Here is a 15,969-nt window from a genome sequence, read left to right on the forward strand (position 1 = left end):
AGTGTCACTGGGTCAAAATCCTGCAATTCCCTAACTGTGTTGTGGCTGTCCCTACATTCCTGACACTGCAGCGGTTCAAAAAGACCACACCCCCAACTTGTCAATCAGAATTAGGGATGGGAAATGGGCACGTTGGCTCAGTTAGCAACGGCATTTTATAAAAAATCATTCATGGGATGAGGTTATTGCTGGTTGAACCAGGAATGTCTTGCTAATTGCCCATGAGTAGGTGGTGATGAGCTGCCTTCTTGAGCCACTGCAGTCCATTTGGAACAGGTAGACCCTTAATGCTGTTAGGAAGGAATTTTGATGCAATGACACTGAAGGAATGGTGATATATTTCCAAGTCAGGATGGTGAGTGGCTCGGAGGGGAACTTGCAAGGGAGTGGTGTTCCCATGTATCTGCTGCCATTGCCTTTCGAGATGGACCTGGTTGAGAGCTTGGGAAGTGGTATCTAAGGAGTCTTGGTGAAACTCCCATGACTTAATGAACTGAAATTATGCATTTCTAGGTAGCCCCAGGGAATACATTGGCTTCATCTGAAATCTGTTTCAAGGTACATCACAATTGGGAATTAACAGTAAGGAACGGCAAGGAGAAATACCCATTCGTGGCAATAAGAAAAAGGCAAATGATTGTAAGGAAGTTTAACCCTGGATGGTGTCCCCAGCTGCATCTAGTCACTGTGTTGCCTCCTACACAGTGAATCAGTGGTTAGTGCTGCTGCCTCACAGTACCAGGGACCCAGGTTCGATTCCAGCCTCACTCTCTTTGAGTCAGTGTGCGTTTTCTCTGGGTGCTCCTGTTTCCTCTCACAGACCAGGATGTGCAAGATATGGCCATGCGAAATTACCCATCCTGTCCAGGAATATGCAGGTTAGGTGGGTTTAGCTATGGGAAATGCAGGGTTACAGGTACAGTGTGGGGAGTACAGGACTGGGTGGATGCTCTTCGGAGGGGTGGTGTAGACTGGATGGACTGAACAGCTTCTACACTGCAGGGATTCTATAATTCACAAGAAAATGATCAAAAAGTTGTGCAGTCCATGCCTCTACATTGCTGGCCACAGTTTCCTTAGAAACTTGACCCTGTGGCAATTTTCCTGGCTGGCAGAGACAAGCATGACATTAAATATTTAATAGTACTAGTACGGGAGGAAATAATTTATATTTCAGTGTCAAAATCTCACCAGGTATGTGAAGGAAAACTAGGTCAGAAAGCACTGGTTTTTTCAGAGCTCTAAAACTTCTCCCTTCAGAAATCATTACCTTCTCTCTTCTAAAGGCTGACTCTGAGACGTGGCTCAATACAGCCTTTGCTCAACAGCCAGCCTTTGCTCACAAAACCAACTGAGGAGCCCTGTTCAACCAAGGGAGGCATCACGATTCAGACATTTTCAACAGTGAGACACTGGGCATTAGTTGGGGGATTGGTGCTAGTTGGGGGCGGTACGCGAGTGGGAATCCTTAGTGACAGCTTACCTCTCCACCAGCTGGAGACCTCTGCTCTCACTGCCGAGGTCAGCTCACTCAACACAGGCAGCGAGTCGCACTCGGAACGCAGTGAGTGAGGTCAACAAGTGCTCACTGTCAGGCAGCCACAACCCAGCGATTTTGAACCAAAGGGGTGCGTGCTGGGTCACAGTCGTGCTGGGAGATCGTTTTGCACTGAGAAATGTCTTAATGCAGAGGGTTGTGTAAATAATTGAAAATCTCTCTGCCAGAGGATTGTGTAGTCTCTAGGGCTGGATATATTCCCAGCACGGGAAGCGCGAGCGATGAGGGGGCTGCCCTGATATCTGTGGCAGTGAGAACATACAGCTCAGGTCTTCCAGAGAGCGAGCTAAGGACTCGTCAATGCCTGCTGAACCTTTAACATAACTCCTTTATTTTTCTAATTAAAGTTAAGAGGGACTTTAAGATTAAATATAACCTTATTTCTTTTTTTCTCCACTTATTCTGTGAAGGTGATGCTTAACATTTTAACTGTATTTCTCTTACTAATTTGCACCTGCATTTTTGTATCTATGTCCATTTGTACCCAAGAAAACACTGTGTTGGTGACATTATACACTTTTCACTGTACTCCTGTACTCAAGTACACGTTACAATAAAACCTAAATCAAAATCCAATATGTAAGGCTGGGACAGGTCTCTCAGGCAAGGTAAAATGATAAGATGTCGGACCAGAAATAGGCCATTCAGCCCATCAAGTCAGATTCACTATAGATTAAAATTGCGGTTGATCTGATAATCCTCAACTCCATTTTCCTATCTTTTCCCTTGGCCTTCCCTGATTAAAAATCGAGGCATGTGGAGGAAGGGCAGGCAGGAAACTGGAGCTGAGGCAGAAGATTGGCCATGATCATACAGAATGGTGGACACCATTCTCCACAAAGAAAGCTATCAACAGATGCACAGAGCTTGACCCCATATACACGCCATTGCGAAGGAAAACCAGAAGTGAGGTAATCGAGCTCAACGGGACTCCTAAGTTTAAATACCAGGCGGGAAAACACAATGGCGCTTCATCAGAGGCTGCACTGATGATGTTACCCAGCAGCGTAATGAAATGTCTGTGAAACAACGAACCAACCCGCGTGCTAACCAACCACAAGAATGGTGTACAGGTTAAAGGGGCCGAGTGGTCTACTCCTCTCTGATGAAGGTCTAGGCCCGAAACATCAGCTTTTGTGCTCCTGAGATGCTGCTTGGCCTGTTGTGTTCATCCAGCTTCACACTTTGTTATCTTGGATTCTCCAGCATCTGCAGTTCCCATTATCACTGAATGGTCTACTCCTGCCCATATTTCCTGTGTTTATTTACACCTCCCCAGCAGAGAGGCAGTATCACAAAATACTGAACCGCTGCAATCTATATAGACACTTGGAGGAACCCTGTACAGTCTGAGCAGTTCAGGTTTGTTCAGTTCCTAACTGACAGTGGGACAGTAACAAAAATGTGGGAGGCTTTACTCAGGCATCCCCATGCCCTTTCTTAACTATCAGTTTCAATCAGTCCAAGGTAGGGATGTGGCACTGGAAGGTATCAAGAAGCAGGCTGCGGGCTGAATAGGAGGTTGCATGGTACTGATTCCCAATAATCCAACAGACAAATAAATGCTTTCAGTTCAGTTGCTGTTCTTGCTCCAGCTGAACATAAAATTCCGAATGAACAAGTCAAAATGCAAACAACAAGTTCTTTATTCTCTGCGAGCGGCGCTGGAGGTGTGACAATTTAAGACCCACCTGATATTTGGCGAGCAATTTGCTTCTCCACAGTGAGTGGGGGATATTGTGGATGGAAAGCCGGAGGTTGTGGTAACTGTCCTTGAACAGTAGCGTCTTGGGTTCCTCAAGCAGGTAACCTCCCAGAGTCCTCTCCAGCTCCAGCACTTCCTGTTGGGAGACAGATGGAAGAAAACAAAAAAATGTGAAAACAATCAGCTTTTAATCGATTCATTGACGAAAGCTGGAGAACCTCAGCAGGCCTGACAGCATCTCTGGAGACAGAAACAGAATTAACACTTCAAGTCCAGTATGACTCTGGTTCAGACTAGAGTTCCTATCGAGAGTCATCATGGACTCGGAACTTAAACTCTGCTTCTCTCCCTATAGATGCTGCCAGATCTGCTGAGTTTCTCCAGCATTCTCTGTAATAGTTTCAGATGAGTAGAATAGGACCAGATTAGTTCGCAAAATCTGTTTGGCGTGGACAAGTTGGGCCAAAGGCTCTGTTTCTGTGCTGTATGACTATGATTTCCAGTGTCTTCAATACTTTGCATTTATTTTACTGATTGAGTGGTAGCCTCGGGGGAACTGGAATCTGTCACCTTAAACCAGCCTGGGCCGCAACCAACGCCTTACAGAATTTTTGCTGAGCAAGAACATATGTTCTCAGATACACAGTGTAGTGAAATTCTCTACCCTAGAGGGCTGTGGAAGGCCAGTTATAAAGTAAATTGGATGGTGAGATTTCTACTGGCTGATGACAACAAAAGTTGTGGAGTTAGTGTGGGAATATAGTGTTGAGGTAGATGATCAGCCTTGATTTAGAACGGCAGAGTAGGTTTGGAAGGGATGAATGGCCTGTTCTTGTGTCCAAAGTTATTTGGCCCATCTAGTCTACACTGGCATTTATATTCCTCTCTTCCATTCAGCAGTATCTTAGCATTCTCCTTTCTCTTATGTACTCATCTAGTTGCCTCTTGAATGCATCTAAGCTAATTATCCTGAGATGCTCTGAGATTGAGGGTTTTGTGTCCCAATCATTCTCTTGAGTAAAGAAATTCTTCCTTGTTTTTCCCCCTGGATTTAGTAACTATCCTGTTGTCATGACCCCTGGCTTTGGATTCTTCCACAAATGGATACACTTATCCACATCCACCTTGGCCAACCCATTCACAAAAGCACACAGCTGTTCCACTACAGAGGAGGCCATTTGTTCCATCATTTCTGGAGCTATTCTCTCCCCGAGTGCCAATCTTCTGCCTTTTCCCCATATTCCTGCACACTGCTTCCGTACAAATACTATTTTCATCAGACAGGTGGACTTTGAATGCTCCTGCTGAGGCACTGAGGGCGATAGATGGTATGCACCCCACTACAACTCAGTTTCCAGGAAGCATGAGCAAAGATTTAAAAGACCAACACATCGACGCAGGAATTCTGAAATAAACTCAGAAAATGAAGACCGAGCAGTACCTGTGGAGGAGGAAAGTCCGATGGTGTTAACATTTCAGGTTTAAACCTGCCATTGGGGCAGGGAGAAGTTAGGGATTTGTCTGTCTTGAAGCAAGTACAGAACCAGAGTGAAGAACAAGGGCGGCGCGGTGGCTCAGTGGCTAGCACTGCTACCTCCCAGCTTCAGGGACCTGGGTTCAATTCCACCCTCAGGCAACTGTCTGTGTATGAACAAGAATGACCTTGATCGTGGGAGGAAACTTATAGGAAGACATCCAACAAGTTATGGGGATGTTCCCTAAATCATTCTTGAAGAATGACTCAAAGGAGGCTCTGGCTAGTGATTGGCCAAAATCTGGAAGGTTAATTTGGGAAAGTATGGAACACGTCAAGACCCTTCAGCAGGAACATGTGGAGAGGGACTTGAGGCTTGAGGAGCAGCATGTAAACCTCCGACCTACCTGACCCTTCACGAGAAATTACAACTTACTTATAGTTATTAATAAATCCAGTAGGTAAAGTGAGGAAGAATGTATTTACATGCGGCACTGTCTGTGCACCATGGGTTGTGTTTATCAGCTATCTCAGAATCCAGTCAACCCGAACGGATGCCAGTCACCCTTGATCCTGATTGGCCCATTTAAGGGACAATCACTGAGGGATGAGTCATGTGACTGACTTGTCATGTCAAGGGTGGAGTTAGACCCTACACATGGTACACGGCTGAATGGGATAACAAAGCACGTAACTACATGTAATGTACTTTGTAAATAAGTGTTATTGGTTGCAATAAAACATTGTGTTCTATCAGTTAACCAGTACAGCCAAGCTTTCAAATCATTACAGCCTGGATGGTGCAGGGAGTGATTAAATGATAAAAGGGATGATGGTAGGTGAGCGAAATAAAAGATAATAATGAGACAGAAAGTCGAGGAATAGATGAGTGTAGTGGAGGTCTAAACAGCTGAAACAGATCCTGCATGAAATCGGAGGGGCAGTTCCAATCTGAAGTTATCAAAATCAATATCTGGAATGTTTTAACTCCCTGATAAAGACCTTGCTGTGTGACGCTAAAACAAAAACAAGGCGATAAAGAGAGAGTCATATTCACACAAAGAGGCATGTCAAAAGCTGAGAATGGATGTGGAGGAGTTTACAATATAACAGATACCTTTAAAGCATCTGGAGTGTCGTCCACACAGTACACTTTAAGGCTGTACTCCAGAGATGTACATGAGATGGGTGCAAATATGGCGAGCTGGAGTCTTTTAATGGCTGACCTGGAGATAGACTCTCCAACGAGGGCATACGTGCCCAACTGGTCAAGCAGAACATGGCAGGACTGGGGGTCCAGCTGACAGTAGCAGGGGGTATTTAAATTCTCCTCTTCCAATGTCACCACCTCCTGAATAGCAAAAGAGAAAGAGAAAAGAAGAGCAGTTTAGAAACGAACAGCCAACATCAGAAGTCCTCCTGTAACTTTGGACAGTGCTCTTTCCCTGATCATCTGACAACGGAATAACTGTTATTCTTCCGCAGAGAGTTAGCTGCACCAAATCAGAGGGAGGGAGAATCCTGGACAGTTAGTAACATGAACACCAACGACAAATTACATTTTTCCAGTGCATTTGACAATTGTCAATGACAGCTCATCCTGTGAATGATCCAAACGGCCTCCTGTGCTGTAACAATTCTGTGAAGTCAGGAAACAAAACAGAATTAAGTACTACCCCTTCTGGCCTGGCACTAACTTCCAGTGGGGGCATTTCTTCATGCCAGGCCACTTGAGCTAACTTCAGTATGCTGTATGAGAAAGACTCACCACAGTAACTCACTCAGGGTCCTCCAACAGCACCTTCCAAATTCACAATCATTTCCATCCAGAAGGACAAGGGCAGCAGGTACATGGGAACACCACCCCCTGCAAGATCCCCTCCAAATCACTCACCATCCTGGTTTGGAAATACATCGCCAATCCTTCGCTGTGGCTGGGTCAAAATTCTGGAATTCCCTCCGTAACAGCAAGGAGCACATGGAGTGCAGTGGTTGAAAAAGGCAGCTCACCAGCACCTTCTCAAGGGGCAACTAGTGTCGGGCAATAGACGTTGTCCCAGCCTGGGATGCTCACCTCCCATGAATGAGAAAAATATATTGGAGGGAGAGACCAAATGCAGTAGAGGGTGAAATCAATTTCTGGATTAGGGTCAGATGAATAAACCATTCCCAATTTTATATTTCTGGAGTATGAGCTCTGATTCCCAACAACCAGCCCAGTGAGCGAACAGGGCATTGGTTCGACAGGTGGACTGCTTTAGTTGAGTTGGCATCACACCCATATTCCAGCAACATTCGTAGGGTGATGGTAGCACAGTTGGTAATGTCTTTGAACTGGTAATGTAGAGGCTGAAGCCAATGCTCTGAAAGCACAGGCTCAAAAGATTCTCACTTCAGATTAACTGGAATTAGCAGTAAAAGTGACCACAATATATGACAGTCAATTCAAATGAAATGCTCTCTACTATTAAACTTTTTTCACTTCTGTCATTGTCAAGGTACCACTGGATCACACACAACTGAAACAGTGTCTGAGAATTATTGCCTGTTGCTGATGTTGAGCCATTTCTCCGGAGCACTTAGGGATGGGAAGTAAATGCGGCCGATCTCACAAACGGGATAAACGAGGCTGCTGGATTCTGGTAGCCTGCAAGTGAACGTTGCTGGGTCTTGTGCTCTTACCTCCCAGGCTGCCTGGTGAGTCTGCGTCTTGAATTTAACGCTCCAGTCTGATCCGCAGACGTCTGCACAGTGAGGGATGCTGAGGACAACGGGTCGACACAACAACATGCCTGTTGGGCCACAGGTCACCATTGGACTCAGGACCGTCTGTGAACCTTCAGATGGGGGTCTTAATGGGAAGACAATAATAAGAATTCTTCAATCATCACAGGACTACAACACTTCTATCCTTATCGTCCTGCTGAAAGGGGTTAGCTTAACACATCCACCAATAGTTGACACTGTTCTTGAGTAAGTGGTCTCATATTTAAGATGGAGATGAGATTTCATTTCTCTCATTAATCTGTGGAATTTTGTTCCCCAGAAGCAATGGAGGGGATTATAGAATTTATTTGAGGCTGAGTTTGATAGATTTTTGTGAAGGTAAGGGAGTTCAGGGTTACAGGAAGTGGAACTGAGGTCACAAGAAGATCAGCCATGACCTTATTGAATGGTGCAGCAGACTACAGGGGCCGAATGGACTTCACCTGCTCCTAGTTCTTATGCTCCTAATAGGTGATTGCAACTGATGGTGGCGGTGTACAAAATACAGCTGATAGTAACATAACGCCAAATCAAAAGAGAGATGTGCCTATCCAACACAGAAATCAGGATGGGAATCATTCAAATGTGGAACTCACTGTCAATAGAACAGCTCAGCTGAGGAGCTTAGACGCTTTCAAAAGGGAACAAGTCTGTCAGCACCTGCAAATTCCAAGCCCCTCAATATCCAGGCTCAGAAATGTATCACTGTACCATCACTGTCACCGAATCAAAATCCTAAACTCCATCCCTACCAGCTTTGTCTGTCTACCTACAACACACGGACTGCAACAGTTCAAGGTGGCAGCTAACCTCCACCTTCTCAAGGGGCACCTAGGGACTGGTGTTAAATACTGGCCTTGCCAGAAACACCCATATCTTACAAATGAATGTTTAAATAGTCAAACGTAAATGGGAGGAAAGTGAATAAAATGATACCCTGAAGGACCAGAGTAGATGGATTGTGAGAAATCTCATGTGGAGTATAAAACCTCCTCAGCCTAGCTCAGCATGGGCTGACAAGTGGTAAGTAACATTTGTGCCCCAGGGCATGACCATCTAACCACTGACCCTTGACGTTCAATCGTGTCACTATCACTGAATTCTCCCACTATCAACACCCCTGTTACCATTGACCAGAAATTTAACTGGACTCACCACATAAACACTGGCTACAAGAGCAGACCAGAGGCTAGGAATACTGCAACAAGTAACTCACCTCCTGTCCACCATCTACAAGGCACAAGTCAGGAGTGTGATGGAATACTCCCCACTTGCCTGGATGGGTGCAGCTCCAACAACACTCAAGAAGCCCGACACCATCCAGGACAAAGCAGCTGCTTGATTGGCACCACATCCACAAGCATCCACTTCTTTCACCAGCGCAGCGCAATCACAGCACTGTGTACTATCTCCAAGATACACTGCAGAAATTCACCAAAGATTCTCAGGCAGCACCTTCCAAAGGGGCAGCAGATACATGGGAACACCACTGCCTGCAAGTTCCCCTCCACGCCACTCACCATCCTGACTCGGAAATATATTGCCACTCTGTTGAAACTCTGGAATTCCCTCCTTAATGGCACTGTAGGTCTACCTACAGCAGGTGGACTGTGGAGGTTCAAGAAAGCAGCTCACCACCACCTTCTCAAGGGTAACTCGGGACAGGCAAGAAATGATGGCCCAGCTCGTGATGCCTATGTCCCACAAATGAGTTAAAAAATAGCTAAATGGCTTCTTTCTTCATCTGTTACCAGGTATTAGCACAATTCTGTGTTGTGCATGAACATTATTTGGCTGATAGATCACTTTTAACAGTGGCATCTACCTACTGCTTTTGATGGACTAAGACTCTGTCCTAAAGTGATGGACCTGTGGAGAACAGTGACACGTCTGTCCATTCATTCAATTACCTTTAGCTTGGAACAAGGAACTAATTTCATACTGGATGTTGCCACAAGGGGGCGGCAATGTCATTCCCAGAAGCATTGATGGAAAACTCCCCGACAGATGTATAGCCAAGTGTGTCAATGCAGTTAGACCCATTAATGCAGCCCCTTTCTGGGGTTTGGTCAGGGGTTCTAGCGTTGTTGTGGCAGTATTCCCAGCTCGGCACCCAGAGGCCTGGGTTCAAGTCCCACCTGGTCCAGAGGTGTGTGGTGACATCTCTGATCGGGTTGATGAAAATAAATATACATGGGTTCAGTGTGGCGCAGTCGAGATGCACATGTCATGTGCTTACACCTGGAAGGAGTGGAGGCATGATCAGAAAGGACAGGGTGCGATCTCCAAAGAGCTTCCAAGAGGCAATGGGACGTGTCCTTGAAGGGGCAACATTTGCAGGGCAATGTGAACCGCACAGCTCTGTCAAATGTTGTGTCAGTTATGATGGGCTGAATGGCCTCCTTCCGTGCTGCGCAACCGCAACCCACCCCCACCGCCCCAGCCAGAGACGCAATTTTTTGACTCAGAAAGTCCGGCTATTTAGGTGAGACGACAAACATGGCAGGGTAAAGCTAATGGACAACTTGCTTTGATGCATGGGAACTTCCTCAGAATGAAGCTGACAGCTGATTGTATGAATGGGGGGGAAGGAATCGAGTCATTCCATTCAAATAGTATCAGAGATAATGGGAACTGCAGATGCTGGAGAATTCCAAGATAATAAAATGTGAGGCTGGATGAACACAGCAGGCCAAGCAGCATCTCAGGAGCACAAAAGCTGACGTTTCGGGCCTAGACCCTTCATCAGAGAGGGGGATGGGGTGAGGGTTCTGGAATAAATAGGGAGAGAGGGGGAGGCAGACCGAAGATGGAGAGAAAAGAAGATAGGTGGAGAGGAGAGTATACCCGGGGAGGTAGGGAGGGGATAGGTCAGTCCAGGGAAGACGGACAGGTCAAGGAGGTGGGATGAGGTTAGTAGGTAGATGGGGGTGCGGCTTGGGGTGGGAGGAAGGGATGGGTGAGAGGAAGAACCGGTTAGGGAGGCAGAGACAGGTTGGACTGGTTTTGGGATGCAGTGGGTGGGGGGGAAGAGCTGGGCTGGTTGTGTGGTGCAGTGGGGGGAGGGGACGAACTGGGCTGGTTTAGGGATGCAGTAGGGGAAGGGGAGATTTTGAAACTGGTGAAGTCCACATTGATACCATATGGCCCACGATAAGACATTCCACTCCCGCACATCCCAGATGTCCAAGTTCTTTAAGGACCGCAACTTTCCCCCCACAGTGATCGAGAACGCCCTTGACCGCGTCTCCCGTATTTCCCGCAACACATCCCTCACACCCCGCCCCGGCCACAACCGCCCTAAGAGGATCCCCCTCGTTCTCACACACCACCCTACCAAAAACGCCCTTGACCGCGTCTCCCGTATTTCCCGCAACACATCCCTCACACCCCGCCCCCGCCACAACCGCCCTAAGAGGATCCCCCTCGTTCTCACACACCACCCTACCAACCTCCGGATACAACGCATCATCCTCCGACACTTCCGCCACTTACAATCCGACCCCACCACCCAAGACATTTTTCCATCCCCACCCCTGTCTGCTTTCCGGAGAGACCACTCTCTCCGTGACTCCCTTGTTCGCTCCACACTGCCCTCCAACCCCACCACACCCGGCACCTTCCCCTGCACCCGCAGGAAATGCTACACTTGTCCCCACACCTCCTCCCTCACCCCTAACCCAGGCCCCAAGATGACATTCCACATTAAGCAGAGGTTCACCTGCACATCTGCCAATGTGGTATACTGCATCCACTGTACCCGGTGCGGCTTCCTCTACATTGGGAAACCAAGCGGAGGCTTGGGGACCGCTTTGCAGAACACCTCCGCTCAGTTCGCAACAAACAACTGCACCTCCCAGTTGCAAACCATTTCCACTCCCCCTCCCATTCTCTAGATGACATGTCCATCATGGGCCTCCTGCACTGCCACAATGATGCCACCCGAAGGTTGCAGGAACAGCAACTCATATTCCGCCTGGGAACCCTGCAGCCCAATGGTATCAATGTGGACTTCACCAGTTTCAAAATCTCCCCTTCCCCTACTGCATCCCTAAACCAGCCCAGTTCGTCCCCTCCCCCCACTGCACCACACAACCAGCCCAGCTCTTCCCCCCCACCCACTGCATCCCAAAACCAGTCCAACCTGTCTCTGCCTCCCTAACCGGTTCTTCCTCTCACCCATCCCTTCCTCCCACCCCCAGCCGCACCCCCATCTACCTACTAACCTCATCCCACCTCCTTGACCTGTCCGTCTTCCCTGGACTGACCTATCCCCTCCCTACCTCCCCACCTATACTCTCTCCACCTATCTTCTTTTCTCTCCATCTTCGGTCCGCCTCCCCCTCTCTCCCTATTTATTCCAGAACCCTCACCCCATCCCCCTCTCTGATGAAGGGTCTAGGCCCGAAACGTCAGCTTTTGTGCTCCTGAGATGCTGCTTGGCCTGCTGTGTTCATCCAGCCTCACATTTTATTATCTTGGAATTCCATTCAAATGCAAACATTATGCATGAGCATTACAGGTATCTCCTCCTGGGCTCAGTTAGCTGATGGCTGGTTGGTGATGGCTTCAAATCCCATACCAGCAGAGGTTAAGGACTATGTTCTCAACCTCTCCCCTTGCCTGAGGTGGTGACCCTCAGGTTAAATTCCCACTGCTCATCGCTCTCTCTCCCCCCTCTCTCTGAGGAATGGGGCTATTGTGGCTGTAACGTTTGCCTGTAATGCTGCTAACTACCACCAGACTTACTCCCCATCACCACGTGGCTTACCAATCCCAGAACTGGTCTTCAGTTGTCAGGGCCAGAGCTGGATTTTCTTCCAGCATCGACCATTTCGGTTGAGATTTTTCTTCCTCCAGATTATCCTGGTGCATTTGGTACAGGTCCACTAAACCCCGTTATCAAATATTCCAGAAATGTCGAAGGAAACGACACAAGATTACCGTAGCTTTCTTTAAAGGTGATATCCTCAAAATGCACTGGGTTCAAAATCCTGGGTCTGCCTCCCAAACAAGCAGAGGCTGCAGCAGCTCAAGAAGGCAGTTCACCTCCACTTTCTGGGGAAGCTAGGGATGGACAATAAACGCTGGCCTGGTTACTGGCTCCCACAGCCAAAGATGAACAAATATCTTGGTTTATGGTATCTCTTCAATTGCCTGAGAGCTCTCAACTCTCAGTCCCCATTGTTAGTTCTTCCTTCTCATGTTCTGATAGTCAGGGAAGTATAAGGGCACACAGGTTATGGCATGATGGCTCAATGGTTAGCACTGCTGCTTCACAGCACACAGGTCACAGGTTCAATTCCAGTCTTGGGCGACTGTCTGTGTGGAGTTTGCACGTTCTCTCTGTGTGGATTTCCTCCAGGTGCTTCAGTTTCCTCCCACAGCCAATGATGTGCAGGTTAGGATGGATTGGCCATGCTAAATTGCCTCCTTGTGTCCAAGGGTGTGCAGGCTAGTTGGGTCTGCCATGGGGAATGCAGTATTACAGGGAACAGGGTAAGGGGGCGGGTCTGGGAGAGATGATGTTCAGAGGGTTAGTTTGGACTCAATAGGTGGAATGGCGTGCTTCTGCAGTGGAGGGATTCTATGGTTAAAATTCATTGAGAGAGAGTTCCTGCTGTGTGGCGATATGGAATCTCAATTCTGACTCTGACTGGCAACATGTACATACAGAATACTGTATGGCCTGGACAGAGTGGATGTTGGGAAGATGTTCCCATTGGTAGGAGAGTCTGGGACCTGAGGGCACAGCCTTAGAGTAAAGGGAAGACCTTTTAGAATGGAGATAAGGAGAAACGTCTTCAGCCAGAGAGTGGTGAATCTATCGAATTCACTGCCACAGAAGGATGTGGAAGCCAGGTCATTGACTACATTTAAGACTGAGATAGATAGGTTCTTGATTGTCAAGGAGATGAAGGGTTACAGGGAGAAAGCAGGAGAATGTGGCTGTGGAACTTATTAGCCATGATTGAATAGCGGAGTGGACTTGATGGGCTGAATGGCCTAATTTCTCTTCTTTCTTCTTATGTATCTTATGCAAAAGAAGTTTCCTGTGAGGCCAAGTGAGTAGGACTCCTGTATTTGGATCAGAAGGTTGTAAGCTCATTAGCTGTATGTGAAAAGCTAGTCTGCAGACACTCCAGGGAAGCACTGAGGGAACGCGGCAGGGATAGGAAAACTGTCTTTTGAAGGAGATGTCAGGCCAAAGTCCAGCCTATTCTGTCATGTGTAAGTTACCAGGGTAACACAAAACAAAACAGAGAAATGCAGATGCTGGAATTCTGAAACAGGAAGTGCTGGAGAAACTCTGCAGGTCTGGCAGTGTCCTGTGTTCTGAGAAGGGTCACTGGACTTGAACTGTTAACTCATTTTCTCTCTTCAGAGATGCTACCAGACCTGCTGCATTTCTCTAGCAATTTCTGTTGTTGTTTCATTTTGTAGGAGAGCAACTTGGAGTTCTCCACAGTACACTGGCCGATAAGTACTTCTTGGTCGACATCGCAAAAGCAGATGATCTGGCTGTTGTGATGGTTTTGTCATTTTTGGGATCATGCTGTGCGCAAGTTGGCTGCTGCATTTCCTGCATGACAATCTTTAAGACGTAGCTTCAGTCACCATACAATACTGCTTTGGCAAGTCCTTCAGCCACAAAATGTGTCTCGCAATTTCTCTTTCTCCGTTAGAAATCACTTGTCAAATACAGGTCCTGCCATTAAGTGATATAGAGGTCTACTAACGTAAGCCTCAGGCAGTGTGCTGTGAGTTAACCAATCCAAAGCTGGGTCACAATTTGCCGCTGCGCTGGTGAAGACACCTCGGAAATTCATGTGTGCATGTGTCAATGCATTCTCTCTGTCCTCTCTTTGTCAAACAGAAGGTAAATAGAATTTGGGTTCTTGCTATCGCTGCTTGTAAGAAAGACCAGATACAGGTGCCTAAAACAAATAGGCACTGTAGGTATCAACAACATATAAAACCATAAGACCAGGAGCCACAGGAGCATAATTAGTCTATTCAGTCCATCAACGTCTGCTTTGCTTTTCAATGAGACCATGGTTGATCTGATCATTCCCAGTTTCACTTTCCTCCCTTTTTCCCCATAACCTTTGATTCCCATCCCGTTTAAAAATCTGTCCATCTCAGTCTTGAAAGACCCAATTTTGACAGCACTCTGGAGTAAAGAATTCCAGTTACACTGCTCAGTGAGACAGGCAGTTCCTCCATCATCTCTGTCCTGATGTAACTACTGTGGAGATTGTAAGCACTGAATAGGATCTAACAAACACCTTAGACCTCCATCAAAGTGCTTTTAAAATATGAATACTAAAAGAATTGGGAGCTCGAATAAATCTGTCAGACCCTCGAATCTGCTTGACCATTCAATCAATTCACGGCCAATCAGGTTGCTCCTTACTCTGCTTACTCCTGACCACATAAGAAGAATAATAACATTGCTATAATATTTGCATTTTACACAGGAACTTTGTGTTTCTTCAGCAGGGCTCAAGGTGGCGGAAGATGGGAGGGGAGGTCTCTGGTGGTTGAACTGCATTCTTCATGAATATCTCACATTCTCAGGATACAAAAAGAAGAAGTGAATCTTTCCAATCACTGAAACGAAAACAGAAGTTCAGCAGGTCTGGCAGCATCTGTGGAGAGAAAGCTGAGTTAACCCTTCAGACTCTTTTTGAACTCAGTTCTGTGGAGAGGTCACTGGACTCAAAATATTAACTCTGCTTCTTCCACACAGATACTGCCAGACCTACTGGGTTTCTCCAGCATTTTCTGGTTTTGTTTCAGATTATCAGCAGTAATTTGTTTGAGTTTATTCTCAATCACTGGGCAGGTTGTGTGCGCAGATTAACTCCCTGATGTTTACAAGCAGCGACAGGAGAATTATTGATGCAGATTCCCTTGCTCAGTTTGAGAAGACTTTCTGAAAAATATGCATTTTGTCTAACCCCTGCAAAACTTGCTTTTTTTTTAGATGATGCATTATGCGATGTAATAATTGTGCATCAGAAAATCCTCTCAGTGCAGAAGCACAATTGACCCATCAAGTCCACATGAACACTCTGAAAACCATCCCACCTACTCTATCTCTGTGTTTCCCATGTCTAACCCACATAACCCACACACCCCTGGACACTATGGACAATTTAGCATGGCCAATCCACCTAGCCTGCACATCTTTGGATTGTGGGAGGAAACCAGAGCACCTGGAGCCAACCCACACAGACACAGGGAGAATGTACAAACTCCACACAGACATTCGCCCGAGGCTGGAATTGAAATCAGGTCCATGGCATTGTGGGGTAGTAGCGCTAACCACTGAGCTGCCATGCCACCCTGTAAAAACATAGGCTCATATACAACACTTACCTGAAGTTCATCATTTCTCAGCACAGTGTACTTATACAAATTAATTTGAAAACAGGTTACCGACAGAAGTTCAAAGCCAAG

The 15,969-nt window shown here is 46.8% G+C and overlaps 1 protein-coding gene across 3 annotated transcripts in view; it reads right to left on the reverse strand.

Annotated features, from left to right (window-relative positions):
* Positions 1-15,969, reverse strand: part of unc5b (unc-5 netrin receptor B) — a 261,400-nt gene that overhangs the window by 11,354 nt on the left and 234,077 nt on the right. For all 3 annotated transcript variants that reach the window (XM_048563554.2, XM_048563553.2, XM_059640249.1), the window contains 3 exons: positions 7,420-7,588; positions 5,855-6,088; positions 3,250-3,399 (listed from right to left, as the gene is read on the reverse strand). In XM_048563554.2, coding sequence (XP_048419511.1) covers positions 3,250-3,399; positions 5,855-6,088; positions 7,420-7,588 — 553 coding nt within the window. The remainder of the gene's footprint in view (positions 1-3,249; positions 3,400-5,854; positions 6,089-7,419; positions 7,589-15,969) is intronic.

Source organism: Stegostoma tigrinum, chromosome 37 (assembly GCF_030684315.1).
Source record: "Stegostoma tigrinum isolate sSteTig4 chromosome 37, sSteTig4.hap1, whole genome shotgun sequence".
In the NCBI taxonomy this organism is placed as follows: domain Eukaryota; kingdom Metazoa; phylum Chordata; class Chondrichthyes; order Orectolobiformes; family Stegostomatidae; genus Stegostoma; species Stegostoma tigrinum.